The sequence below is a fragment of the Lepidochelys olivacea genome, assembly GCF_965140295.1.
Source record: "Lepidochelys olivacea isolate rLepOli2 genome assembly, chromosome: 18".
Lineage (NCBI taxonomy): Eukaryota > Metazoa > Chordata > Testudines > Cheloniidae > Lepidochelys > Lepidochelys olivacea.
The window spans coordinates 13,769,267-13,796,677 of NC_140428.1; the positions used below are offsets into that span (position 1 = coordinate 13,769,267).

General features: G+C 47.2%; 1 protein-coding gene across 1 annotated transcript in view; it reads right to left on the reverse strand.

Moving 5' to 3' along the window:
- Positions 1-232: 232 nt before the first annotated feature.
- RCC2 (regulator of chromosome condensation 2) overlaps positions 233-27,411 on the reverse strand; it is a 37,162-nt gene continuing 9,983 nt past the window's right edge. The window contains exons 4-14 of the mRNA XM_084651565.1: positions 26,697-26,790; positions 19,067-19,210; positions 18,168-18,299; positions 16,217-16,305; positions 14,482-14,596; positions 12,204-12,370; positions 9,627-9,807; positions 9,253-9,358; positions 6,837-6,909; positions 4,831-4,908; positions 233-3,728 (exon numbers count right to left, since the gene is read on the reverse strand). Coding sequence (XP_084507691.1) covers positions 3,624-3,728; positions 4,831-4,908; positions 6,837-6,909; positions 9,253-9,358; positions 9,627-9,807; positions 12,204-12,370; positions 14,482-14,596; positions 16,217-16,305; positions 18,168-18,299; positions 19,067-19,210; positions 26,697-26,790 — 1,284 coding nt within the window. The 3' untranslated portion in view covers positions 233-3,623. The remainder of the gene's footprint in view (positions 3,729-4,830; positions 4,909-6,836; positions 6,910-9,252; positions 9,359-9,626; positions 9,808-12,203; positions 12,371-14,481; positions 14,597-16,216; positions 16,306-18,167; positions 18,300-19,066; positions 19,211-26,696; positions 26,791-27,411) is intronic.

Below are 27,411 nucleotides of genomic sequence, written 5' to 3' on the forward strand. Positions count from 1 at the left end.
AATACAGACACAATGGGGGGGGCGGGGGGCCCATGATCAAACAAGTTTGAGAGCCACTGCTCTAAGTCGTGAGAGGGGTGCAAGCAAGGAAGATTAACTTTGAAGGGTTTCCTATCAGTATGGCATCTTTTTCACAAGTAAATTCACTCAGGGGAGTAGAAGGGGGAAAATACTGAGGAGTAGCACACATGCCCACTTCCAGGCTATCAACAGAGGCCTCTAAACCAAAAGGTGTACACAATGATGTTGTTTATTTAAACATTTACTCCAAGAAATATAAAAAAAACCCATGAAAATACAATTACAGCACTAACCCAGGAACCTTTCATCTCGTCTAAACCAAAAACTGCTCCAAGATCCTTTTTCTCCGACTCTCTTTCACTCTCCCAAGGTAAGAGCACAAAGAAGGCAGCTGGGGGAGAAGTTAATGAGGAACGTGAATAATGTTTAATTTCTAACTACCACAGGCAGGACTTTGTCTGCCTTGGGAGGTTCAGCCCCTTTTGGTTTGAATAATTTTTGGGTGAAGGTTACTTTAATTTTTTTTTTTTTTTTAAATAGCTGAAACAGCTTAATACTAGGTCAGACGGAGAGTTGGCACCTGGCCTCTGGCATGCAAACTCCCAACCCCAGAAAGGGTCCGTAAGAGTTGAGATTTCCAGTGCTGCAGACCAATATCTTGGGAACTGGTCACGGCCAAGTCAAACCTCTGTCCGCTCATGTCCTGCATCTGTTAGTGGGCTAGTAAGTGAGCCAAGGACACAGTCTGAAAGGAGATTTTTGTTCGGGAGTTTGGCATTATACCAAGACAGACAGACAGGCCGCACAACCGTGGAATCCTGCCCTGCCACTTTTGTGGTCGCTTCTCAGAGAGCAACTGCAAAGCTCGGTGCAAAGGTTTTGGTGATGTGGGTGAAAAGGCTCAGGTGAGTTTGATTGTAGCAGAACCTCTGGCCTGGATTTCAATTCTCCAGACAAATCTCTCTTTGAGGCTGACTAATTTAGGGTGTTCCATTTAAGACACTTGGAGGCCCACTGTCAGAAGCACTGAGTGCCTATGACAACAATTGATTTCAAATGGGAGCTCTGGGTGCCTAGTGCATCTGGGGAGAAAAAACAAAGCAAAAGAAATTCCAGGTGACTAAATTAGCCTCCCATAAACACAGGCACTGAAAATTAGTCAGATATTTTGGAAAAATTGCGACCGCACTGTTTGAAGGTGGTTTATAACAACTGTACATGTAGGCACCTGGTTGAACAGGAGTTCAGTTCAGTTTCGTTAAACACTCAGTGCTGCTCCATGCAGAATTAACCAGGTGCAGACACTGCAGCTGGCTACTGCTGTGGTCTGACATCGCAAGGGAAATCCCACTTTTCTAGAAATCCACCTGATCCAAAGTCTATGGAATCACAGAAGTCAATAGAAAAAACTCCTTTTAAATTTATCGGGCTTTCAAATGGGCCCTAGATACCTGGCTGGAGGGGTGGGGGGAAGACAGTTAAGATTGAGGCCACTGGATTTCCTCAATACTGTAAATGGGAAAGGCTGACTAACATTATTAAACTAGCAAAGCAAAGACTCAATTGAAGAACTTCTCCACCCAGCTGCTTTCCATGTTCAAGGAATTTTTTACTTTAAACACAATAAACAATGTTTTTTGCAGCAAGTACTGCAAGAATCCCAGAACTGCAGTGTACCAGGATGCTAGCAAACATTGCCTCTAGAGATCAGTGCAGCTTGCTAGGGTAACGAGAAAGGAAAAGCCATTTGTGTGGAGACAGAGCAGAGCACTCTGTTAAAAGGCACCTTTGTTTCTCCAGGACAGTGCAGAGTATTGGAATAGAAGAAACTTTTGATGGGTATCTGATCGTAATCGAAAAATAATAAACCTCCAGACCGTCCAGGGCTGGGAGCTCTTTGCATCTCTCCGCCAGCAAAACCAATTTGGTTCAACAGCTGCTCAAGAATCAAATCGAGGGCCAAGTCCCTGCTGGTGGAACTGCTGTCCATTTTCACCAGCAGAGTCTGGCCCAGCACCTGCTCCAACACCCAGTTTGGAGGAATTGGATGCGACTGTATAGACAGGGTTCATGGGTCAGCAGGAGGCAGTAATTTCCAAGGGGAGGAAGACAAAGGATCCCCTAATGAATGCCTGCAGCGAGCTGGTAAAAAAAACCGCAAGTTTTTAGGGAAAAAGACGTTTATTGAAATGTCAGCGCTGAGGGGTTGTTTTCTGACTAATTCTAACCCCCCTACTGTCAGAGGCCCTGATCCTCCAAAGACTTACACACATGCTCAGCTATGCGCTCAGAGCAGCCCACTGACTGCAGTGGGACTCCTTATGTCTAGTACGTATTAAGCAGGCAAATAAGACTTACTTGATCAAGGCTCATGTCTCACCGACCAAAGGGAGAGGCCTGGGCTGCAAAGTTCTGATCTAACCCTCCCATCCCCAACAAATTCAGCGGTGTTTGAATCCTGGGTTTTTATTTAGGCCCCATCTCTGAAGACTTCAGACTCTCAAAGAAAACATCAGTGAGGCAAATTGCTATGAAAACCTCACACAAAACACAATTACCCTTGGAATCAACCTCACTTTGAATCAACTTCATTTACAATCAGCACTCAGGAGCACCACTCGTGACAGCCTTTTCATAAGTGACCACAGGTTTTGATGCCTGACTTGACATACCTAGGGCTTCATTTTTCAGCGTGGGTGAGCACCTGCCGATCCTGTTGTTTTCAACTGGAGCTGTGAGTGCTCTGCTGAAAAACGAGCCCCAAGGTGTGTCAGATTTTGGGGTACCCATCTACCAAGGCACCAGGTGCTATCTGAATGTGTTGATCTAGATTTTGTCTTGATGGAGGTTTTTAATCTGAATGGAAACAATTTAAGTCGCACAAAAAGGTCAACGCTTATGAAACAGCCATGAAATAGGTGGCAGACAGAGTCCCGCAGCTTAATCTACCAAGGGGTTACACAGCTGGATGCCCGCTCCTTGGGGCTTATGTCAGACGCTCCTCACACAGAACAGAGACCAGCACATTAAAACTAGAGAGATGAAAATGTAAATTTGATTCTGGAGAGAGATCTCAGCAGTTGACTGCCTCAGTTCACCAAAGAGATGGCCCCATAGACACTCAGGGTAGATTTTCAAAGGCACACAGGGCTATTAGGGGTTTAACTTCCATTGAAAGGCAATGGGAATTGGGTGCTTACGGCCATTTGTGCCTCTCCAAATCTTCCCCCAAGCTCTTAGTGGCAACTGGGACTCTCCTCAATTCAATGCAACAAGCGCCATGTGGCCCTTCTTATGCGTCAGCAGCTGTTCCACTGCTCACCAAAGTACGTGGGGTTTATATGCCAAAAGGTCCTGCCATTTTCATCGGAATAGGAACTCGTGAGCCAGGAGCAAATGTCAAACGTTTAAAAGAACTGAACACTTTGGAAATGATACAGTAACAGGTAGTTAAAACTGTGAATCGCTTATAAAATTGAACCTCGGAAAGGCTAACAAAAAGCTTCGGTCAGGTCTCAATGCCGGTCTGCAATCTCTTTCGGTCCCAGTGCACATTGGAAATGACAGCTGCCATGGCAGGGGGGCGCGGGGCCCTGGCCTTATCAGAGGGTGCGGGGGTTATATTCAGGAAGCTTCTTTAGTTTCTCTTTCTCCACTTCGCTTTCATCCCTGGCTATCACCAAAGAATGGGCATAGCCCATCGCCACCTGGGTAGACAGAACAAAGCATTTGCCACCATAAAGGTTATACTGGATTTCCATTGCTAACGAACTGCCGAGTTGGGAGGTCTAGTGGGTACAGCACTGGCCTGCGATTCAGGAGATTGGGTTCTAGTCCCGGCTCTGCTGTGTGACGGTGCCTCAGTTTCCCCAGGCATAAAATGGAGGTAGTGATACTGATCAGACTGTAAGGCACACGGAGTTCTACTGATGACAATTGCTGTGTAAGAGCCAGGGAAACCACAAGTCTTTTTATGATCAGTGGCTTCTTATAACTCACCTTTGGAGGAACAATGTGCAAGGACTAGCAAAGCGCACAATTGCTAGATTCCAAAGCCTGAAGGGATCATTGTGATCATCTATTTTGGGGAAGGTGGTCAGACTAGTTCCTAGTGCATATCTTTTAGAACAGCATCCAGTCTTGATTTAAACTACACCCCATCCCTACGTTCCTCTAACTCCTTGTGAGAGGTTTGCTGACACACCACATTCATTGCATCTATCATGGGCGCCATGGTGACACGAATGATGGACACCATCTCCCTGCTTGGGTATCCGCATAAGGGATGGAGTAGGGAGTCTGGTCAATTTCTGTGCGGATTTAAAATGAATGGATTAATGAACATTAACAAGCGTCTACTCTACACCTACGGGGATTTTACTCCATTTTACAGCCCTCCTCCCCACTTGTTGTGCATACACATGGCACATACCCAACCCAGAAACAATCTGTTTGAGCCAGGTTTCTACTTGTGCAGTCCTCTCTGAGAGCAGCAATACACAGATACCTACACACTGTCTATACACAGACGCCTTTCCATTACCTATGGAAAACAGACTCCCCTGCACTTCCCTCCACCTCCAGTTGCTGGTGTATTTTGCATAGGACAATCCCATTACCCAATATCCTGAGGTTAAACATGGATCTCACTGCCATGCTTCGAAGCATCAAAGCAGAGTATTATGAGGAACGGGATTATGAATAGGGCGCTGATTTTCAGAAGCATGAGATGTGAAATGAACCTCTCAGGCTGCAATCCAGTCTGCTATGCTAACAGCTCATGTTTTTATTTGCTGGGTCTGCTCTCACCTGCTCTGGATAAATTCCATCTAGGGTTTTCACCTCTTGGGCTGCAGTAGACGACTTGGGTTTATGGTCTCCATAGCCCTGTGAAGATAAATGCAGAAGGGGACTTGTAAGATCAGAGGGTAAACCACAATCTAACCATTGTCCAAGAGGCTGGATTGTGTTATTTGGCCCATTCCCTTGGTTTTCACTGGCTTCTGGAGTAGCCCCATGGAATAACCAAAGGTACGGAGCTTAGCAATTCTCCTAGGCAAGTTTAACTGCTTGCAAGGGCAGCAGACACACAGGAAGAACTAGCAATCACAAAAAAAATTTCCTGAAGACCAAGAGGAAAAAGGCTCTGGCTTCTAGTTTGTATTTTATAAAATCCTTGGGTTTTTTGTTGGTCCTACAAAAATGGTTCTGCAGAGGAAAACAAAGCAGGAATTGGTCCTGCTTCGAGCAGGGGGTTGGACTAGATGACCTCCTGGGGTCCCTTCCAACCCTGATATTCTATGATTCTATGAAACTGTTATCCCCAAAGCAAGACTGCCAGCATGTGAGTGGGGTATTGATGCTGGGGCATGAGGAAAGGACACCTCACCAACAACTCAGAATTATGTTATTTTCAGCTTCATTTGGAAAAGGGGTAGGCAGGCCAAAGAAACTTCGTTTTCCAAACTTCTAAGAGTAGCAGTCAAATGCGATGAGCAATGGGACTTTGATAAGGCAGCTAATCAATAGGTCAAGGGGAAAAAAAAAAAAAAAAGGATCAGAACAGCTAAATCAGTATGAAACAAAAAAGCCAATATGGTGGCTAAATCTTGAAACCACTGAAAATTCAAAACACTGCAATGCACGCACAGAGAAATCCAGAGTCACAAGCAGTCTAGCTCTACCCCAGTCACTTGGGACACTGAGAATTCGAACCAAGAAGGCAGATATACAGTCACCATACAAAAGTATAGCACGGGGGTGGCCAAATTTACTGGTCCCCCGAGCCACATACAACACTCTTCAGAAGTTTGAGAGCGTGGGCACACCTGCCGGGAGCTGGAGGTTGGGCATTCAACCCTGCTCCTGCTGCTGCTGAAGCCCCGAGCCCTGGCAGGTGTGCCCCACAGGGCTGAAGCCTCAAGACCCCCCTCCCCACTGGGCAGAAGCCCCTTCTGCACCACCCTGCTGCAAGGCAGAGGTCCTGAGCTTCCCCGCTCCCAGTCTGGTAGGTGAAAATGGGGGGGGCTCCGCGAGCCACACTTTAATGGTAAAAGAGCCGCATGTGGCTCGCAAGCTGCAATTTGGCCACCCCAGCATAGAGGAAGTAGTCAAACTATGATTTCCCTGGGAAAATGGTGCATATTAGATAGTTATGTCACACTACCCCAGCCCTCAAATAGCTCTTAAGGAATGAGATAGAAGGGCTGTTACATGGGCTCAAAAAAGTGGTGAGATAAAACATTCGATAATTAGACACAAGAAGTGCATTAGGGTGAAGCCAATTGCCTTCTAGAGGTTGTTAGGCACAAGGCAACGCTGAGTGTTTCCAGTTATTTGGGAAGCCAGTTCTCACTGAGATACAGAACTCACTTGGGTTTATGAGTTAAGTGCACCCACGCATCCCTCTCCTCCCCTTCTCTCCTGCACAACCTCCCTGCTTCCAGAAAAATTCACTTCGGAATATTTTGGTAATTTTCTCTGGGAGAATACTTGGCGTAGTTGTGTGTGTAGGAGTGAGCAGAAAGGTACGTTTCTGTGTAGCACTTCATCTCTGTGTAAATTACCTATTATTGCATCTTCCAGGCTAACTTTTCAACATGTGCTACAGGAAAAAATTTTTCCCTTTAATAACTAAATTAAGGAGGACAGTGACCATATAAAAATACAACACCCCACTAATGTAGCGATCACAGGATTACAGCAGTCCACTTGTAATGCTGTTTCTCCCCATCTCTTTGCTTGCAATCTTATCTTCTCTGGTACTGGACCAGCCTGGCTAGGGTTTCTGTGCAAGTCCACAGCTGCCTTCTTACCAGTTCACCGAAGGTCGGAGATGGGCCCCAGCTGATTGTGCTCTCATCTGCAGCCACTATAATACTGCTCTTCCTGAAACAGGTACACAGGCTGTTACTGCTACACGATCTGCCTTCACGCCCGCCCCCCGGCAGCCCCATTTTTTCGTTTCCCATGCCAACTGGCCGCTTGGTACCAGAAGAGAATTTCCCCAAGTATTTTTGGATGCTTTCTTCCTCAGATGCAAACCCTGGTCCAGCTGTTTTCCAAAGTGCTGCAAGGCCTGATCCAGCTGCACCTGGCTTGGGTGGGTGGATCCTTGTGGAGCCCCACTGAAGTCAGAGGCCCGCCTCAAAATGGAGCCCCATAACTATTCATTCCCGAACGCAGCGTTTCTCAAACGTGGCCACCAGCGGAGTTTGTGTGTGGCCACGACAGCGTCCCAAGCATTGGCAGAGATTGGGGCAAAGCAGCGCCCCCTCCCTGCCCCGTCCAGCTCTTGCTCCTGAATAGCGGTTACCAAGGGCAGCGAGAAGCACTGCCTTAGTTTTGTGCTGGCCCTGCCAGCGGGGATCAGCGCCCTGCACCACCCAGCCTCTTCGGGGGCTCTGGGCAGCGCCTCTGGAGATGCACGGGGCCAGTGTGCACAGCGCTGGAGGTGGCTCGTCAGCTATGGCATTCGGTCCCAAGAACAGTCCCCTGGGCAGCTACCCTGCTCCCACCCGGCTGGGACATGAGGAGCCTGCAACTCTGCAGGTGGCAGGTGAGTTCCTGACCCGCCTTCCCTGGGCCAGGCTCTCACTGAAGGGCACGGGAAGCAGGGATAGAGAGCCGAGTTTGTCAGAGCCGCCACCAGCAAGAGTTGGTGGCCTAAATTTGTTGAGAGAAGCCCTGTAACATACTCAAGATAAAAACCTTTAACAGAAAATCAAGGAGAGGTTGAACAAACATTAGGTCTTAAAGAGATTCTCTTCCCATGTCTACTAATACTATGCTCCCACTCCAACAGAAGTCAGGCAAGTCAGAGATCGATGTTCATTTGAATGAACATCCATGTATCAGAAGTTGCTTGCTTTTTAGCGACAGAAGAACATGCAGGGGAATGCCTGGATCGAGAGAGTGGGGAAAGAAATCTTTAAGTCACAGTGTAAAGATTTACTCTCAAAGTTTGTAGGGCCCTTAGAGGTCACGTGCTAGGTTTCTTCATTGCAGCATAGTAAAATTAGTAACAGTATATTTACAGGGGGACTTTTCAAACAGATCCCGATGTTCCCCACTCTGAAGAGCTTGCAGTCACAGAGAGACAAGACAAAGATAGGTGTGTCGTGAGACAACAGGCCAGATAAGGGAGAGGGTGAAGAGGATAGGAGACCAAGGAGGAAGGATTCCTGGAGAAAGAGGGTTTTAAACAGGTGAGGAGGAGATAGAATCATTCTATTTCTCACGGACCTCTAATCAAATGCTCATGCTGCTCACAAACCTCCCATTAATACAAGCAGAAGCATCCTCTAAGCAACCTAGAAACACTGAACAGCACCCCCTCTTCCACACACACACAGGATTGCCGGAGAATGGATGAGATTTTAAGAATACACTGATTAAAACCTGTTTAATGATCACTTGATTTGAAGATTTGCCTGCGGTGTTGGAGCCTTGTTGGTCACAGCATATTAGAGAGACCAGGTGGGAGAGGTCATATCTTTACAGAGCCAACTTCTGTTGGGAGAGAAGCTCTGTGTAGCTCCAAAGCTGGTCTCTCTCACCAACAGAAGATGGCCCAATAAAAGACATTACCTCACCCACCTGGTCTCTCAAAGATTTGACAGTTTCTCCCCCACGCTCAACTGACTGCAGCAACCATACAACCCCCCACAAAACCCATCATCCCAACCCCAGAGCAGGAACTGGAAGGTCAGACATCCCATGATGGGTTCTCCACCCTTCCTCATGAATCTAAACAAAGACGTCGTCAGCTCCCTCCCAGCACAGGGCAAGGCAACAAGCCTTTTCTAGGAGGAGATAGTTGCACCCAGACATTCGTTTATCGTGGGCCATTTCCCTCCACCCTTGCTTTAACCAGGCCTCAGACCTCCCTTCCTTTTCTACTGCTATTAAGAATACTCACCCTATGTATCCAGCAGGTTTTCCCCTAGCACAGGGTCAAAAAGCAAGCAAACAAACAAACTCATCACCACTACCTGGATCCACCAAGCAGAGCTGGACCCAAGCCCTGGATAATCGAATCAGATCTCTGTGTCTGTAAATATAACTAGTCAGGAAGAGCCACTTCATGGGGCCAGATTCGCTGCTCCTACTATCAGCCCCTTCTGTCCTTGGATCTGCCAGCTAACAGCACTACTTCTACGATGTCATTCAGGCAAGCTGTGGGCAACGGTTCCCACCTCCTCATTTCTGGGGACAGGAGCGGTCACTTACCCACAGGCCAAGCTGCGGATTTTCCAGCCACAGAGGTCCTGCACAGCTTTGGGGTACATGGTTGACTCACGGGAGGTGTTTGTGGCTCCCCAGAAAAACAGGCCACCTGCAAAAGAGAGCAAACAAACCAACCAACATCAGACTCGGAGATATTCTCGGACACAGAAATCCATTCGAAATGCACAGACGCTATAACACATGCTGGTCAATCACTCCAGGTTTTGTTTTAAAGATACCGGGAAGATTCATAAGTGAGCTCTCCCTGAATGGAGACAAAGGCTGTCTATTGGAGCATGGCTCTCACAAGACAGACTTTGTGGGGAATGATGGCTTTATGCCAAGGCCCATCTGCAAAGAAAGACGGGGCAACTGACCTGTTTCGCTGACAGCAAAGGAGCAGGTGTAGCCAGCGTAGATCTGAGCTGCCCCACGGCCCGGGAAGTCAAAGAGCTTGACCAGCCGTGGCACCATCTCGTCCTTCTGCTCAGCATGGCCCAGCCGGCCGTAGCCACCAAAGCCCCAGGAGAACACACGCTTCTGGGAGTCTAAAACAAGCTGCAAAGGGACAGATGGTGACATGCAGTTGGGTTTAGACACAGGAAGATGTCTCCCCACCATGCAGCTATTTGCAGAATGGATTATTCGTTCTGCTCTACAGATCTTGGCAGACAACCAAATGCAGCTTATCAGAGGCATAAAGATAACCTATGGCGAATTCTACACTGCAGGGGCTAAAACCACTGAGATGATGCATTTAATACAAGGACATTCCACTATTTTCTCTGCCAACTATTCCATTCTTCCCCTCTTATCTTAATTGTTGTTAAGTCACATGTCTTCCCACTCCTCTCCTGGAGTAATAAAGCCAGAAGCAAAAAGGGCTAGGTGTCTAGACAGCTGGGTAATTCCGTCAATTTCATACTCCAATATTGATTAAACTGGAGAAAGAGCAAACAAGCTGAGGACCCTGACACCTCCCCCAGGATTCCTGCTCAGAGCTTTTGTGCTGCTCTATACAGAGCTACTCAACAATGGGCCATAAAATCCCAGGGCTCTGCCTGGTGCATTTACACAACAATTAGAATTTAGCTGCCACCCAAGATGTGGCCTCCAGTACTAGAGGGGTTAAGTCACATGGCAGCTCTAGTCAGATAAAACGTCTCAGCAACAATAATTGCAAAAGACATTTATACTTCAGGCATTCTGTGGGTACACATGTATCTTTTCCTCCGTTATTTGCTTAACAAGTCCGTCTGTCTCTCAGCAAGCTATTACAGAGTGGATTTTCAGGTTTGGAGGGGGTTTATTATTTTTAATCTATGATTACGCATTTCAAACCACTAAATGGTAAGGATTCAAACGACTCAAATTGGATTAGGACACCTCCCACACAAAGTAAAAATCATAATCTGATTACACCAAGATTGGACTCAAACCCTAAGCAGGGCAGGGAGAAACAGAAGGTTTGTGCAAGCGACGGCCTATATTACAGATTAGCGTCAGCAGATTTAGCACATTTCCCATCCTTCCACTGTGTGAATTACCGATTCTAAGAAAAGGTGTCTGACTCCAACTATCCCTAGAGAAGTTTCAACATGTACCAAGACAAAGTTGTGATCAAACCTTTGTGCCATTGGCTAAAGCCTTGCAAATAGTCCACAGTCACGGGATTACAGCCTTAAGTCTGGAATGAACATACTTTTAGGGTAGGTCTGCACTTGGGAGCTGGGGATGGGATTCCTAGCTAGCACACCGAATGCAGAGCGTAGCTGCAGCAGGACAAACAGAAGAATGTGCCAGCAGCCCTGAGCATGTGCCGATCAGAGACCACAGGCACATACTGGAGTACTGTGTCCCGTTTTGGGCCCCACACTACAAGAAGGATGTGGAAAAATTGGAAAGCGTCCAGCGGAGGGCAACAAAAATGATTAGGGGACTGGAACACATGACTTTTGAGGAGAGGCTGAGGGAACTGGGATTGTTTAGTCTGCAGAAGAGAAGAATGAGGGGGGATTTGATAGCTGCTTTCAACTACCTAAAAGTGGGTTCCAAAGAGGATGGATCTAGACTGTTCTCAGTGGGAGCAGATGACAGGACAAGGAGTAATGGTCTCAAGTTGCAGTGTGGGAGGTTTAGGTTGGATATTAGGAAAAACTTTTTCACTAAGAGGGTGGTGAAACACTGGAATGCGTTACCTAGGGAGGTGGTGGAATCTCCTTCCTTAGATATTTTTAAGGTCAGGCTTGACCAAGCCCTGGCTGGGATGATTTAGTTGGGGTTGGTCCTGCTTTGAGCAGGGGGTGGGACTAGATGACCTCCTGAGGTCCCTTCCAGCCCTGAGATTCTAGGACTCTACGGTACTCAGGGCAGCCAGCTGCGCTGCCGTTCGCACTGCTGCAACTACACTATGTTTAACGCCCCAGCGCAATCAATCCCAGCTAGCAGGAGTAGGCCTCTTCAAGCTTGGAATAACACCCCAGGCCCGAGGGTCGGCATGCCCTTAGATAGAGCTCATGGAAAGGAGTGAAGAGAAAGCACCGAAGGCTTTAACACCTCGGAGGATAAACCTGAGGGAAGGTTTTCAACGAGGTCGAGTGCAACTTCTGGTTAGAGGTGGGACAAACCAAGATTCCGAACCCAAAACTCCTGGAACTCAGAAAATTCTTGGCCCGTGACCAGATCTGTTCAGAGCAGCTCTGTGCCTATTACTGAGAATCCAGCACGAACGAAAGTCATTTTTAGAGACTACGTAACTGCCAGTCACCGGGAGTGATTTAACTACATGTGGAAGGTACAGCGCATTGAGGGGGAACTCATCAAATCAATTTCTGTCAAATCCCAGCAGAATCCCAATGACTGAACACTGAGCAACGCTAGATAGGGAATCGGTTTCTTTAAGGAGCACTACTGCGGACAGTGCTTCAGACTGCCAGGTGAAATCCCAGCCTTACCGTGTGGTTAGCACCGCAGGCCACATCTCGCACGACCACGTTAGGGACAGGAAGGATCTGCCCATCTTTTGTCTTTTCGATGAAGATGGCAACGCGACGGGGCACCAGCTCACAGTCGTACTCTATCCTCTGAGCACGGGCGATGAACTTCCCATCGGAATTGTGTCCTGTTGTAGGGCAAAGACAGATGTGAAAAGGAACTCTGCGTGGCCGGTACCCTGGCCCACACCACTCAGTAACTCAGCAGGAACCCTCTTGAAGAGACATCCCATGACCCATGGGATAGGATCACCACTCTAAGTTACTACACTCATCAGGGTAACAGTTTCTTTGCTAACCTTTGACTCCCTCTGAAAAGGGAGGTATGGAATACTTCTCACTACATACAGACATTATTACATGTACTGCAGTAGCACCTAGGAGCCCTAGTCATGACCCGGGCCCCCATTGCGCTAAGCACAGTACAAACACAGAACAGAGCTCCCAAAAGCGCTTCCCCTCTCGTTAAGGGGAAAGGAGGAGGAATTCCTTGCAGCTATTCCTGGAGCTTTTCCCATTTATAAAGGATTTCCACCTGATTTCCTCTACAGGCAATTTAATGTCATTTCCCATTTTGTCAGGAAACTGCACCTCCAGCACGTCATGGTATGTCTACACTGCGATAAAAAACCCACGGCACCAAGTCTCAGAGTCCAGGTCAACTGACTTGGGCTCATGGGGCTAAATCGGGGTGGGCAAACTTTTTGGCCTGAGGGCCACACCTGGATATGGAAATTGTTTGGCAGGCCATGAATGCACATTAAATTGGGGGTTGGGGTGTGGGAGGGGGTGAGGGCTCCAGCGGGGGGCTGCAGGCTCTGGGGTGGGGCTGGATATGAGGTGTTGGAGGTGCAAGAGGGTGCTCTGGGCTGGGATAGAGGGGTTTAGAGGGTGGGAGGGGGATCAGGGCTGGGGTGCGGGAGGAGGTCAGGGATGCAAGCTCCGGGCGGCGCTTTCCTCAAGCAGCTCCTGGAAGCAGCGGCTTGTCCCCTCTCCGGCTCCTATGCGGAGGTGCAGCCAGGAGGCTCTGTGTGCTGCCTGTCCACAGGCGCTGCCCTCGCAGCTCCCATTGGCCTCAGTTCCCAGCCAATGGGAGCTGCGGGGGCGGCGCTTGGGGCAGAGGCAGCATGTGGATCCCCCTGGCTACCCCTAGTATAGGAGCTGGAGAGGGGACATGCTGCTGCTTCCGGGAGCCGCATGAAGCCACGGCACGCACAGAGCGGGGCAAGCGCCTGACCCAGCTCCCTGGCTGGAGCGCCGGAGTGGGGCAAGCCTGGGACCCCGCTAGCTGGTGGGAGCTCGAGGGCCGGATTAAAACATCTGAAGAGCCGGATGCAGCCCCCGGGTTGTAGTTTGCCCACTCCTGGGCTCAACATTGTAGTGTAGACATTCAGGCTCAGGGTGCAGCCTGAGCTCTGAGACTCTTCCCCCACCCTGCTTGGGGCCTCAGAGCCTGGGATCCAGCCCAAGCATCTACACTGCAATTTTATAGCCCCGGAAGCCAGAGTCAGCAAACCTGGGCCAGCCACCGGTCTTTTTCTGCAGTGCAGACATACTCGCAGACCCTTCAAGCCTGCTCAGGAAATCCTCACCACCCTCCAAGAAGATGCACCCCGTGGCTGCATCAAAGCTTCTACTGCAGGAAAGCATGCGCACTCCCTGCTCTGTAGATCACAGCTACTAGACATTAACCAGACAAAGTACAGCTCATGCATAATTTAACACGCTGCCTGGATGCACAGTGGCATATTGTCAGCGCCACAGAAACGACAGACTACACAGTCTAGCAATCCAAATGATGGGGGTTTAATAGACACTCCAGGGGCAACAGCTTTCGTTTTGTTATAACAGCGCCGCCTTGCATTTCTCTCTCCCTTTCCATCAGGGGCTCTCCAAAGCACTTTACAAATATTGGCAAATTAAGCCTCACCACCCCCATGTGAGGCAGCGTAGAAGCACTCATTGTATACCTGGGGAAACCGAGGCATAGAAAGGAGAAGCATATTGGCCAATGTCATACAAACAGAGCAGAGAGAAGAGAAGCCAGATTGTAGGCTTTAAACACAAGGCCACCATCCCCTCTGGAAGGGGACTGAGATAAGATGTGCCTGGCCCCCCCCATTATTGTTTAGATTATATCAACATGCCAGTCTACAAAAAACTTGGTGGCTGTCTCAGGCTGGATTTTAAGTCAGCTGTCATTAAAACTAGATAGTCCTTTAAAAATAAACCACCATACCCAGCTGTCCATACTCAGGGCACCCAAAGGAATAGAGGTTTCCTTTGCAGTCCATGATCATGCTGAATTCAGCCCCACAGGCCATTTTGGTAATAGGTTGGCCGTTGTACATTATCTACAAAGGAAAAAGACAACAGTAGCATTTGGAAACAGATGAAACAGAGTAACTCAAGTGCCCCTTCTAGGCTGCCAGTGAGCACCGCCAGACTCACAGAGCAAATACATGGTTAGGCTTTCAAGGGGCACAATGTTGTTTTCTGACACACATGCAAATACCAGGCCCAACTTACCTAGGCAAATCAGGTATTTGCATGTACAGTGAAGCAGGACGTTTGCATACACCAAGTGGCTATGTTTAGTGTGTACCAATTTACACCCAAAATTGTGCAAACCTAACTGAAGAAACCTGGCCTGTCATTTGAATAACTGTCCCGATATTGGGGAAGAGGAAAAAGGGGGTTTGGGAAATGGTCAATTCGATAAGTAACCCACAGAAATATGAAGGGAGGAGAAAACAGGAACTGAGGGAGTGTCTACCCTGGAGTTGGGGGTGCAAGTTCTGGCTTGAGGAGACATCCCACGCTAGCGCTGATCAAGCCAGCATCTTAAAAACAGAAGTGCAGCCAGCTGGTGGGAGAGGCTAGCCACCTTGAATACAATCCCATCTGAGCTGTTAGGTACATTCTCCGGTGGCTAGGCTAGCCCCTCCTGCTGCTTGTGCCACGATGGCTACACTTGTATTTTAGCACTTCAGCTCCATCAGAGTTACAGTAGGTTATATCTACTCAGGTAAACTTCCACTCTGCCCTCAGCTGGATGTTCTCTTCACTTACTTCATGCACGGGGGCAATATTTTGCTACCCTTTGGCTCTTACGTCTTCAGCCCAGACCCATAAGAGAATGGATCCCAGTGATTATAAGGCAGCGGCAGGCTCTGTTTAATCTCCAAGCCGAGGTGCGAAAGCTCTCCTCCCTGATCCATTTTGCTTTCCAAGACAAGAATGGGAATGGCTAAGAAACAGGTAATCTCCTCCATGGGCGACCAATTTGACCATTGTTTTGACTTTGTGATATGAAAATCTGAGAGCCTGTCTATCAAAAATTCAATTTATGGTGGTCCAAAAACTCACATGGGATGCTCTGAGTCCCTAGCCACACCAGGGACCAATCTAGCAGCTGAGCTGTTTGAACACTGGATTGCCTGGCCATTGAGGGGAAACCAACATTTTAAAACCATGTTTAAAAGTTACGGGAGGATCTAGATGATCACTCTGGCCTCTTCTGGCTTTATAATTTATGTTCTAGACTACATAGGGAGCTAATCTAGAGCATGGCTTTAAAATGGTCTGGACTATCCACATTGGCCAGGTAAGCCATGTTAGCCAGTACCAATCTGACATCAGGTTTAAATTGACTCAGGTAACACTGTATAATCTTCAGTTTGGATGGGGCTTTTCCACTGGTCCAGCAAATAGCATCACATCATGTATTTTGTCTATTTATTTTCCAAGTCAGTAAATAACAAACAGAAGGAAATATAAGGCAGAATTTTTGTTCTGGCTGAAGATTCCATGTCTCCCCCGACCTTCGCTCCTCCTACTGGAACCAGGTCCAAACAATTTGGCTTTAAGGATCAATATGGCCCCAAAATGGTCACCAGTGCGGTAGCCAGGACGTGAGAAATTAAGGAACCTGTTGACTGACAGAGGAACCCAAAGAAGAGCGTTAGAAGTACCTGAGTGGGACTTGGAACTGCATCTGTCTGATTGCCGAGACCTAGCTGTCCCATCTTGTTCTCTCCAAACGCAAATACAGAGCCACTCTCTGGAACAAGAGGGAAACAAATGAAGGGGAAGGAGGAGGGGTGGCAGTTAAGGGAGAAGTTTAAACCTCCATGTTAATGCAGAGTTGCTGGAAAACCATTAACACAGAATGGAGATGGTCATTCCAATGCACCATGCTAAATTAAAGCATATTGCCCCATAACAAACATTACGGTTGTCTACAGAGGGACACTCAAGAAAGTTATTTAAAATTCACACCTTTAGTGACTTTGAATGTGGATTAGCTAAATCATATTAAATCCGTGTGGACACTCTTATTCGGAATTAACATGGCCTTAATTTGGTTTGTCTTAATTCCCTTCTAATGCCACTTTAATTTTGAATAAGAGCATCCACACAGCAGTTTAACAAATCCACTTTAAATTCACAGCTTTAGTTAATTTGGATTAACTTTCCTGGGTGCTTCTGTAGCATAGATGTATGCGGGAACTATGCTGGCATAGCTTTGTGGCCATAGATATGCTGGACTAACCCTATAGTGTAGACACTGCCTACGCTGCCACACTGGGGTTTTCCTCCCATCAGTGCAGACACAACCTCCCCGAACAACAGTAGCTACGTCCACAGAAGCATTCTTCCATCAACACAGCTACATCTACTGTGCGGGGATCAGGTCACCAAATTCCGGACACAGGGATGGATTTTTCACAGCCCTGATCTACGTACTTATGTCAGCCTAACTTTTAAGTGAAGGCCAGGCCCCCACACAGATAAGCTTTAAGCCATCCAGAATCTTAGGTCTCCACTAGAAAGGCTTCAACAGTGCGGCTGAGTCACTGTAGCACGTAGACACTGACAACAGCAACGGAAGGGGCAAATCCACCTCTCCGCGGCAGTAGCTAGGCTGATGGAAGAACTATCGACCTAGCAGCATCTACACCGGGGCTAAAGTTGGCTTCATTACATGACACAGGGCATGAAACTTTTCTCAGCCTTGAGCAATGTAGTTAAGCAGATGTAACTTTGTAGTACAGCCCAGCCCAGAGAAGGAATGTATCACAGTAAGAGAAATTAGCAACAAGGCGGCATAATCACCATTTTATAGCACTGCTATTGAGATAGTCATCTGCAGGAGGGGCCATGCACAGGCGGCCATGCCTTACGCTCTAAATAGCAAGACGAAGGGCTTGTTTACATTTCACTCTGGTATGAAACGTAGAGCATGCTCATATGGGTCACTCTAATTGCCCCATGTAGACACCGCTGGCGTGAATTAAAAGGTACTAATGTAGTCCCACTTGAAACATTAATACGCACTAGGTATCGTTGTGCCAGCAGGGTCTACCATGGGCATTTAGAGCCCTCTACAATTCACACCCCCGTAGTCCAGACTGCGGCACCATGCAGACAAACCTCAAGTATCTTTTCCTTTCATGCCCAGTGACGGAAGTTTCAGAAGTGGAGTAAGACTGAGACCATTTTCAATAGCCTTCATATTCTTTAGGATCCCTTTGACCACAAGACCCTGCAGCACAGCTCTCGGCCAAGGACTCCCTTTGCATCCCTTCACAAGCCAAGGCGTCCGCTACCCACCAGGGACTGAATGTACTGCTTCCAAGACCCTATCCACTTCTGATGACCTAGGGCTAGGTGGCAGTGGGAGATGGAATCTTAAGGTGCTATCCTGGCCCCATTGAAGGTAATGCATGTGTTGTTTCAATGGGACTGGGATACCCTTAAGTCTTTTGATCCCGAGGTGCTCTCTCTCTCTCATTCCCAGGTGCATTTCCTGAGGATCAGTATTTGATGCACCAGTTCCCTGTATGCCCCAGTATTCTGCAGGGTCCTGTAAGGAGATTGATAGCCCAAGCCCAATTCCTCTTTCCCAGCAGCCTCCCGTACCCGTCAGAGCGAGCGTGTGGTTCCGTCCACAAGCTGCTGATGCGATCACCTCGTTGCTGAGAACTTCAATGAGTTTTGGAGCCTCCACACGCTTGGTATCTCCATGCCCCAGCTGCCCTTTCTCGTTACGACCTAGAGAGAAGTGTGCACACAAACAACACGCATGAGCAGGTGATGACCTTTAAAATTAAAGAAGAACATACTACAGACTCCAATCCCTCTTCCTGCCCATTGCATTGTACCCCTTCTCAGTGTGACCAGGCCTCACACTAGGAGAAACAACCCTTTGAGCTTTATCTACTCCTCCATCCTTCCCAAGCAGAGCTTGCCTATTGTACGAGTTCCTAACCTGGGGATAGCAACATGTCTCAAAGGGGCGTGACCATACTTCCTTTCCTGATGGCTGCCTTGAAGCTTTGCCAGTTGAAGCGTGGGAGACATGATATGGAAAAGATGGAGAACTGCCGTTCTAATGCATCTGAACTAGTCTCCTCGGGATTCACAATATACAGCAAGGGGCAAGTCACCCACTAGCTGTCAAAGATCTAATCCGCCCCACTGAACTCCGTTTCAAGGGCAGCTCTTTGGACACACCAGGCAAGTTTGGTGCGCTTGGTGGAAGCTGGGAAAAGAGGCTAAATTATTTGACTCAAACACTTAACAGAAGAGTTTAGGGGAATGTACAAATTAGTTCTACATATCCCTTCAAAACTAGGGCAGAAGCCAGGCTGTTCCAGGAACTAGTTCTGAATGAGCCACGTTTTCAGCACTTCCGATACAGGCAGCTGATAATCTTAGGAGCCGTGCAGAGACCAATGCCTTCCTCTATGCCAGCAATATCTTTACTTGATTCATGATCTAAGGGTTACTGATCCACACTCTTTTTGCATACTACTCACCCCAGCTCCAGAGCTTCCCCTCTGTGGTGATGAGCAGACTATGAGCTGCACATGGTCCAGAAACCACAGTCCGTACCTGAATCCCTGAGAGACACCCATACCTGTGAGGCCCCCACAAGTTCTGGCCCAGGTTACGGTAAGCCACTGTAGAGAAAGCGGAATACAGACAAGTCTTACAAATAACATGAAGTCAACAGCAACTGCACTAAAATCATTTCTTAACAAGTCACTGTCCACACAGAAAACCCACTTAAATAGGAACAGGTTTGTGGATTCAGTTTTGTCCCAGAGTTTATCCAAAATTTAGGGTTATGCTGTGTAGTTCCTGCAGCTCACCTCATCCAGCTGATTCATGGTTATATTTTATGTACTTGCTATTGCAGAAATCCAAAATAGCTTCCAGCTGACCACTGACATCTTACGTTCATCTCAGTGTTCTGTCATGCTACAGGATAGTCTTGGTTGTCAACATGAGACAGGAAGAGGGAAAGGACCGCAGGAGATTTGTGACCTTTCAGAGTCATTAACGCCGCTAATTTCTATTGAGAGGGTAAGTACACCAAAAACCACCCAACAAAGCAACCCCAGCAATTACAGGCACCCTGACAAAGCGACAGAGCTAGAGAAAGAATGGGGGACCTCAGTGAGCCAATTAAAATCACTGTTGCGAATTACCCGCATCCTACTTAGGTGGCTTTGACCATACCACACAATGAGGCTTGAAAATAGTGAATGACAAATGACTTCAGGAGTCACTTGATCTTTCATGTCTTAATTCTCCCCATAAGTATAACGGGGCTGCAATACAGCATCTCTATCCAGGGATCTCAAAGCGCTTTGCAAACATCAGTGAGTTCAGCTTCACGGCACCCAGCTGGGTACCTACAGATTGTCCAATTTTACACATAAGGAACAAAGGGTTAAATCCTGCAACATATCAAGCACCCACTGACTTCAATGTTAGCTGAGGCATTCAGCACCAGGAATGAGAGCCTCTGACTGATGAAGTGCACTACCTACAAACTGAATTCTGATGGATACGCTCCACTCTATGCATATTAGATCTTGTTTGTTCTATCTATCTTCCTTTAAGCCTTTAGCCCTTCTTTGCCAATGATCTACCACCACAAAGCACTGTAGTTACGACACTGTATTATTTAGATTTACAGTAAGCTCATATCTTGGGCTCTAAACAATTTCATGCACTTTTAAATGCTTTGTCATTGTATTTTATTTTATTTTTTTTAAAAACACCTCCACCACATCACAGGGGTATGATGAGGCTTAATTCATTAGTTGAAAGCATTATAAGTGTGCAAAGCACTGCAGAACTTGCATTTTTTGTTGGGCTTCCTAGTCACAAACTCTGCAGTCTGTGTGTGAAATGTGACTGAGAATACCACAGAGGAGTTTGTTAGAGACTGGCAGTTGGCAAAAATGGCCGCTACCAATTATTATTATTGTTAATTGTGGCAATTTAGCAACAGAAAAGCTTCAAAAACAGACTCCAGCGAGAAACTGCTGAGCTTGAATTAATATGCAAACTAGATACCATGAACTTGGGTTTAAATAGAGCCTGGGAGTGGCTGCGTAATTACCAATATTGAATCTATTTCCCCACGCTAAGTATCCTCACACCTTCTTGTCAACTGTCTAAATGCGCCATCTTGATTATCACTATAAAAGTTTTTTTCTCCTGCTGATAATAGCTCATCTTAATTAATTAGCCTCTTACTCCACCTTTTCATGTTCTCTGTATCTATATATCTATCTTCTTACTATATGTTCCATTCTATGCATCCGATGAAGTGGGCGGTAGCCCATGAAAGCTGATGCTCAAATAAATTTGATGGTCTCTAAGGTGCCACAAGTACTCCTGTTCTCCTTGCAGATACAGACTAACACGGCTGCTACTCTGAAACCTGTAATTATTATGTCTGTCTGTTTTAGCTACAAACGTTGAATGATGAGGATGCTGTCCATACTTGCCCTGGATACTCTCAGAAAGAGGCACCTTGGTACATGTTATTTGCAGAGGATATTCGAAACTATCTTTCTCTTCACTGCATAGAAGAGGATATTGATGAATACAGAGATGTGCCGGAGAGACATTGGCTCAAAATTAACAGAGGAAAAACAGAATATATGATGTGTAATTTCAGTAATATGAACACTGAAGAATTATCCTTGAAACCAGATGGGCAGACAATACCAAAAATACAAAGTTTCAAGTATCTGGGATCCAGATTCTGGGAAAATGGGGAAACGGAGGACAAAATTAGAAGTAGGATAATAAAACCCAGCTCACATGGAGAGAGAGATGTGGTGTCGTATGTGACAGGAAGATACCAGTAAGATTAAAGGGAAAGTCTAAAAAACGGTGGTCCATCCAGTTTTAAATGTCTGGCTGATACACATAGCTATATACTGACAACATTCAAAGGCTGTTAAAAATCAAATGGTGTTTCACAAATACCAAATACTCAGTGTTACGCAACAGAAGAAACATGAGCAAACAATCTGTTCCACAAGAAGTTAAGATGGATAAATGGTGTAAACAAGAAAGACCACGGGAGGAACGTGCATCGTAGAGATGTGCTCAAAGTAACAGTGAAAAAAATGAGGGAATGCAGGCTCAGATGGTTTGGACAGGTAAAGTGCATTCCTAATAACATGTAGCTATGAGAGTCCCACAGATCAAGATTGAAGGCAAAAAGAAAGAGGCCGACAAGAATAAGTGGTGGGATACCGTAAGGGACCACACTAGCACTAGAGGATATGCCACTGAACAGAGCACTTTGGAGGGAGAGGACTCAGAGCGGACTGGATTAATGCAAAGAAGCTGAATGACTGACAGATTACTGAGGTAAGCACTTTCCCCCATTTTAATTATTTGAGGAATCATCTCTATTTCAAGATGCCGTTTACCACGGGGGTAGTGAAACTAGACATACGCAGCAATGGCCAGCGGGTTCCAAACGTGGAGAAGAGAAACAACAGGAGTGGTTTGTACATGCTTATCTCGGATGACAGAAATCAAGCAGGACTGGTCTATTTTACACCATTTAAAAAGGGTGTATCTGCTAACAACTCTGGAATGCAGTTTAACTGTGGTTTTTAATTCCCTCTGGTATGGCTTACATCTGTCAGTGTCTACTGAATTGCACTAACTGTTCTGACTAACTGGGATGGAGGATGTCTGTTCATTGCTGCCCTCGAAATTTACAAAGCCAACTAGTGCATTTAACTACACAACTCCCGTTAAACTTGGTGGGAGCTGCGTGCCCAAATCGCCTAACTTAGTGGTTCTCAACCTTTTTGAGCTCAGGACCCATTTGTAAATGGTTATGGCCTGTCGCAACTGAGTAAATAGTCTCGGGAGGAGAGGCCCTGGGGTGGTTTTTGGCAGATCCTGCCCGGCACTCACCCCATAGTGGTGGCTCCTGTGCTGTGGGGCTGGCTGGACTTGACTCTCTGCTCCGGGTGTTGCAACCTCTGGGGTTGTAGCACCGCTCAAGTTTGGCCCCCTTGGTGACCTGGCTCATGGGGTTGCAGTGCCACTCACTCAAATTTGACCTACCCAGATTCCATCATCAGGACAGCTGGGCCAAACCCAAGTGGCACTTGGACCCCAGGGGCTGCATTGCCTGGAGCAGGGAGGCGAGCCCAGCCACCCTCATGGGACAGGGGCCAAAGGAGCTGCCAAGCGACCCTGGGAAACATTCTGGAGACCTGATTTTGGGTCCCGACCCACGGGTGGAGAAACCCTGCCCTAACTGACTTTGAACATCTCAACCGGTCTCAGCTCGGAGGCTCTAGAGACAGTACAATAGTCAAAATGATAACAAAAGATTTAGAATCAAGGTAGCATGGTCCAGATGGAGAAGCATTAGACTAGGACCTAAGGAGATCTGGGTTCCATTGTTAGCTCTGACGCTGATGTGCTGCGTGTCTTTGGGCAAGTGTTGCTTCACCTCCCTCTGCCCCATTTCCCTTTCCATCCTTTGTCTGACTCCTCCATTTAGACTGTACGCTCTTCACAGCAGAGATGTCTCGTACTAGGTGTCTGTACAGCACATAGCAAAACTGGGATGTGATCTTGGCTGGATCCCTAGGCACTACCATGGAGATCAACAACAACAACAGAAAGTTATGCTGATTTTACTCAGTCCAACCGTCTGACTCCACAGGGTAAGAATCACTTGTTACCAGGAATCAATGGCAAGAAAAGTTACACTGCATACAGAGTGCTGGACTGGGACTCAGGAGAACCCAGGTCTTATTCCTGACTCTTCCGTTGACTTGCTGGGTGGCCTTGGGCAGGTCACTTCCCCTCCCCCACTCTCTGTGCCTCAGTTTCCCCATCTGTAAAATGGGGATAATGATCCCGATCTCCTTTGTAAAGGACTTTGAGGTACATAGATGAGACATGCTAGATAAAAGCGAGGTATTGTTAATATTATAAATGATTAGCAACAATTGTCATGTTTGAGCCTACTGGAGGCAGCCACCTCGCTGAAAGGTGCCATCATGCGACCTTGGCTTTGCAGATCCCTACACTCCAAAGACTATAAACCCATTTTGATGTTCATTTAGCAGTCTGAAAAATCAGTCGTTTGTTTGAATAGCAGAGTTCTGACGGTTTGGCAAGCCATTATTGGAAGGTCTAACCCACAGGGCTCTCCACGCCGTTAGCAACACTGAACATCAGCAGGATCTAGCTATTCTGGGGCACTTTATGGCCCCTGTTATCACAGTATCTGAGTGCATCCCAACCTTTAACGCATGTATCCTCACAACCCCATCCCCCACATGAGGAAGGGCAGGGCTTTTATCCCCATTGTACAGACACAGAACTGAGGCCCGGAGAGATTAAGTGACTTGCCTAAGGTGTCACAGGAAGTCTGTGGCACAGCAGAGGTCTCTCAAGCCCTAGGCTAGTGCTCTAAACACTGCATCATCCTCCTCTGATGGCAGTCTTCAGTCCAAGGTTCAGAAATGCTAACTAATTACAGATTTTAAAAAATCCAAACATTTCCTAATTTTCCAGAGCAAGAAATGCTTTTTCCTTTGAACATCTAGACTACTGAGCTGAGCACAATAGGTGCAGTTTGCCTTTAAGTGAGAGGCCAAACAAAGAGCTCACTGTGAGTACAGACAAGGAGGCAACCTCCTGATAACAGACAGGCTATGAGTTCTCAAGGTCAGTGGAGAAGGTGCCTTTGTCCTTCATTCTCACAGGATACTGAGAGCCCAATTCCACAAGTAAGCCTTTAAAGAGAATATTTCAATGAATGCCTGGTCTGATATTCAGAAGTGCTAAACAACTCTGGAAATCAGGCCATCAGTACATATATTGGATCCTGGTGTTGTCTTTCATAGAAAGCATGACCTCTTCCACATCTCTACAAGGTTACATAATTACGTTAAACATTTTATAATGAAGAAAAGCACACATTTTTCCCCCACAGCACTTTTTGTAACATTTTAGAAAACAAGTTTTCCCCCAGATGGTCAAATCAGGGCAAGTCCTCAACCATTGTTTCTTAGTCTAATCACCTTGCTGTTGTTGCATTCCTATCATTTCACGCCCCAAACAACTCTAAGTACCAGAAATATTTTAAGCTCTTGTTCATCACCTGTTCTTCTTTCCTAAGGCATGCTGATAAGTGATCCACATGGCTAGATACAGACAACATTCAGAGGCTGTTATAAATCAAAGGGTGTTTTACAAATAAGTGGCCATTGATCTGCTATGCTGCAATTTCTTGCAGCAGCAGTGCCTCAAATACAGACACCTAGAATTCAATAACTTCACATGAAGCAGCAAGAAGCCATATGCCTCACAGGAGCCCTCTAAGTCATCTAACCACAATAACAGAGAGAGCTGCCCAGCAAAGCACCGACGTCGTAGATTTGGCTTCAAACGGCTCTCTGGCTAGATTCCGACCATGGACATGAATTTTTGGAGCGTTGCAAAAGTCAACAGGAGTGCCTGTCCCCCTAGGAGCTTTACAGGATGTAGGGATTCCCGTATCCAACAGGATGATCAGACCCACTTGTTGCTGGCTGAGAATAGGCACATTGCACGGACTGGAGAAAGAGGAAGCAAACTCACTCCTCGACCAGCCCTTGTTCAGAATGTTTAGGACTTCAAATGTTTCCACTCCGCATTGCCCCACATGCTGCCATTGAAAGCAAAAGGCACATTAATGCAGGGCTGTGTTCCAGGAGCTTTGGCCTAACTTTCCAACAAGTGCCGGAGTGAAAGCTGTCCGGCATCCATGAAATATTCTAGATTGCTTAAGTTTCCTGTAAGCTGCATGGCCGCGCAGCAGCCTATGAGCGCCGTGAACCCGCTCAGGGACCGGCCAGGGCCAGGGAAGGGAAGCCCCACCCCCAAGCTAGCCCAGCCACCAACCTGCGCTGGCCTGCCCCCCTCGAAGATGCGGCCTGGACCTACTGGGGCCGGGCGAGGGGCGCCTATCCTGCAGCCCCAGCCCAGGTGCTGCTACAAGGAGAGAGAGCCCCCTTCTGCACCCCAAACCCCTCATCCCCAGCCCCATCCTAGAAGCTGCACCCCCAGCCGGAGCCCTCACCCCCTGCACCCAAATCCCCTGCCTCGCTGCTATGGGGAGAGTCCTCTCTCCCCACCATAGCCCCAAAGCACCCTCCTGCACCCCAAACCTCTCATCCTCAGCCCCACCCCAGAGCCTGCACCCCCAGCTGGAGCCCTCACACCCCTGCACCCCAACCCTCTTCCCCAGCCCTGAGCCCCATCCCACACTCTGAACCCCTTGACCCCACCCCCACCACATGAATTTTGTTATGTGCTCCACTCTGAAGGGGACACGTCACACTTCACCTCCATATTGGTGCACATAACAAAATTCATTCCGCACATGGGTGGGAAAATTTAGAGGAAGCACTGTAGGCCGCCAACCTCACAGATACCACAGATGTTAAGCTACGGTCACTGTGTCTTCGGCAGAGACGCTTGTATGAGTCTGTATGGTTGAACTTGTCAAAAATCAGACCAGGAGATCTCCAAGGAAGGGATGCCGGTGGCACGCTTCCCTCTGAGCTGGCACTGAACAAATACCCCAAACATGGTACAATGGGGGAAATGTACTGGTCCTGGCGCCCCCTTTCAGATGAGACAACATTGTGAGGATGTCTACTGCTGGTGATTAACGATCTCATTGCACTCCGACAGTTTGGCGGTAGGCAGATTCTAGCTTGGACAATGCCTTACTGCAAACCACAATTCTTTCAGACACTGCTTTGGTATTTTAATTCCTTTGCAGGTCATTTGGCTATCCCAAGAATGTCAGTTTTAAGACTGCATCTTCCTCCTTTCAAAGGGCTTAGTCCTGACTATGTAAAAGATTTTCAGAGCATGACTGACTGTTTTTGGTATGGGGACAGTAGAAAGAGAGACAAGCAACAGACATCAGGCTTGTCGCCTAAAGGGTATGTCTACACTGCAATCAGGAGGAGACACTGCAGATCAGCTATGCTTACACCAGCTGCAATCACACCTCCTGATTGCAGTGCAGACATATCGTTAATACGGTCATTTTATCCACAATCGGCCACTCAGACACATATGTTGCTTAGCTTCTCCTACCTTGCTGTTTCGGCACTTCTTTACGGCCAATCAGGTCCCAGTTGGTTGCTCCAAATATCAGAAGCTGCCCCTTGCACTTGGACCCTTCGAGTTTCTGCCAGGTGTAAAGAGAAACAATCAGGTGAGCAGACAGGAAAGGCAAATAGGAATTGCAACTGTTCTGCAATTACCTCAGCATACAGAGAGAGCAGGTGGCATGAAATCAAACAGTTTGTTAGTATTGCTACCGTTCATTTAGATGCTCCGGGCAATCGTGGAGTGTTTTATTGCACAAAATAGCATGGCGGCCTGTAGCAGGGCAGTTATACCTATGGTTTATTTTTAGACTGATTTTGCTTTTTCAAAATCTGGTGAAGATTCATACCAAATGCATTGCAGCAACTAACGATCAGTACAGGTATTTGCAAGTTACATTCATAGTACCGAGAGAGGATAAACTCCAATAAAACTGGCCTATAGTTTAAAAAAAAAAAAAAAAACCCTAAAACTGGATGGCCATTAGAAAGGTCCTGGCTAGAGACAGGATGTAACACTTTGTACTGTACATATTAGCTCCTTAAGGCTGAAGATTTCAATTGTTCAGGGAGTTGAGTCAAATACACCATGCACAGGATTCAAACCTTCATTAACATCAGGGACCTTTTCCCTTCACCCCCACTTTATTCTGGCAGCCCACTGCATCTTAGCCCTTATTCTCCCAAAGCGAGGCCCACCA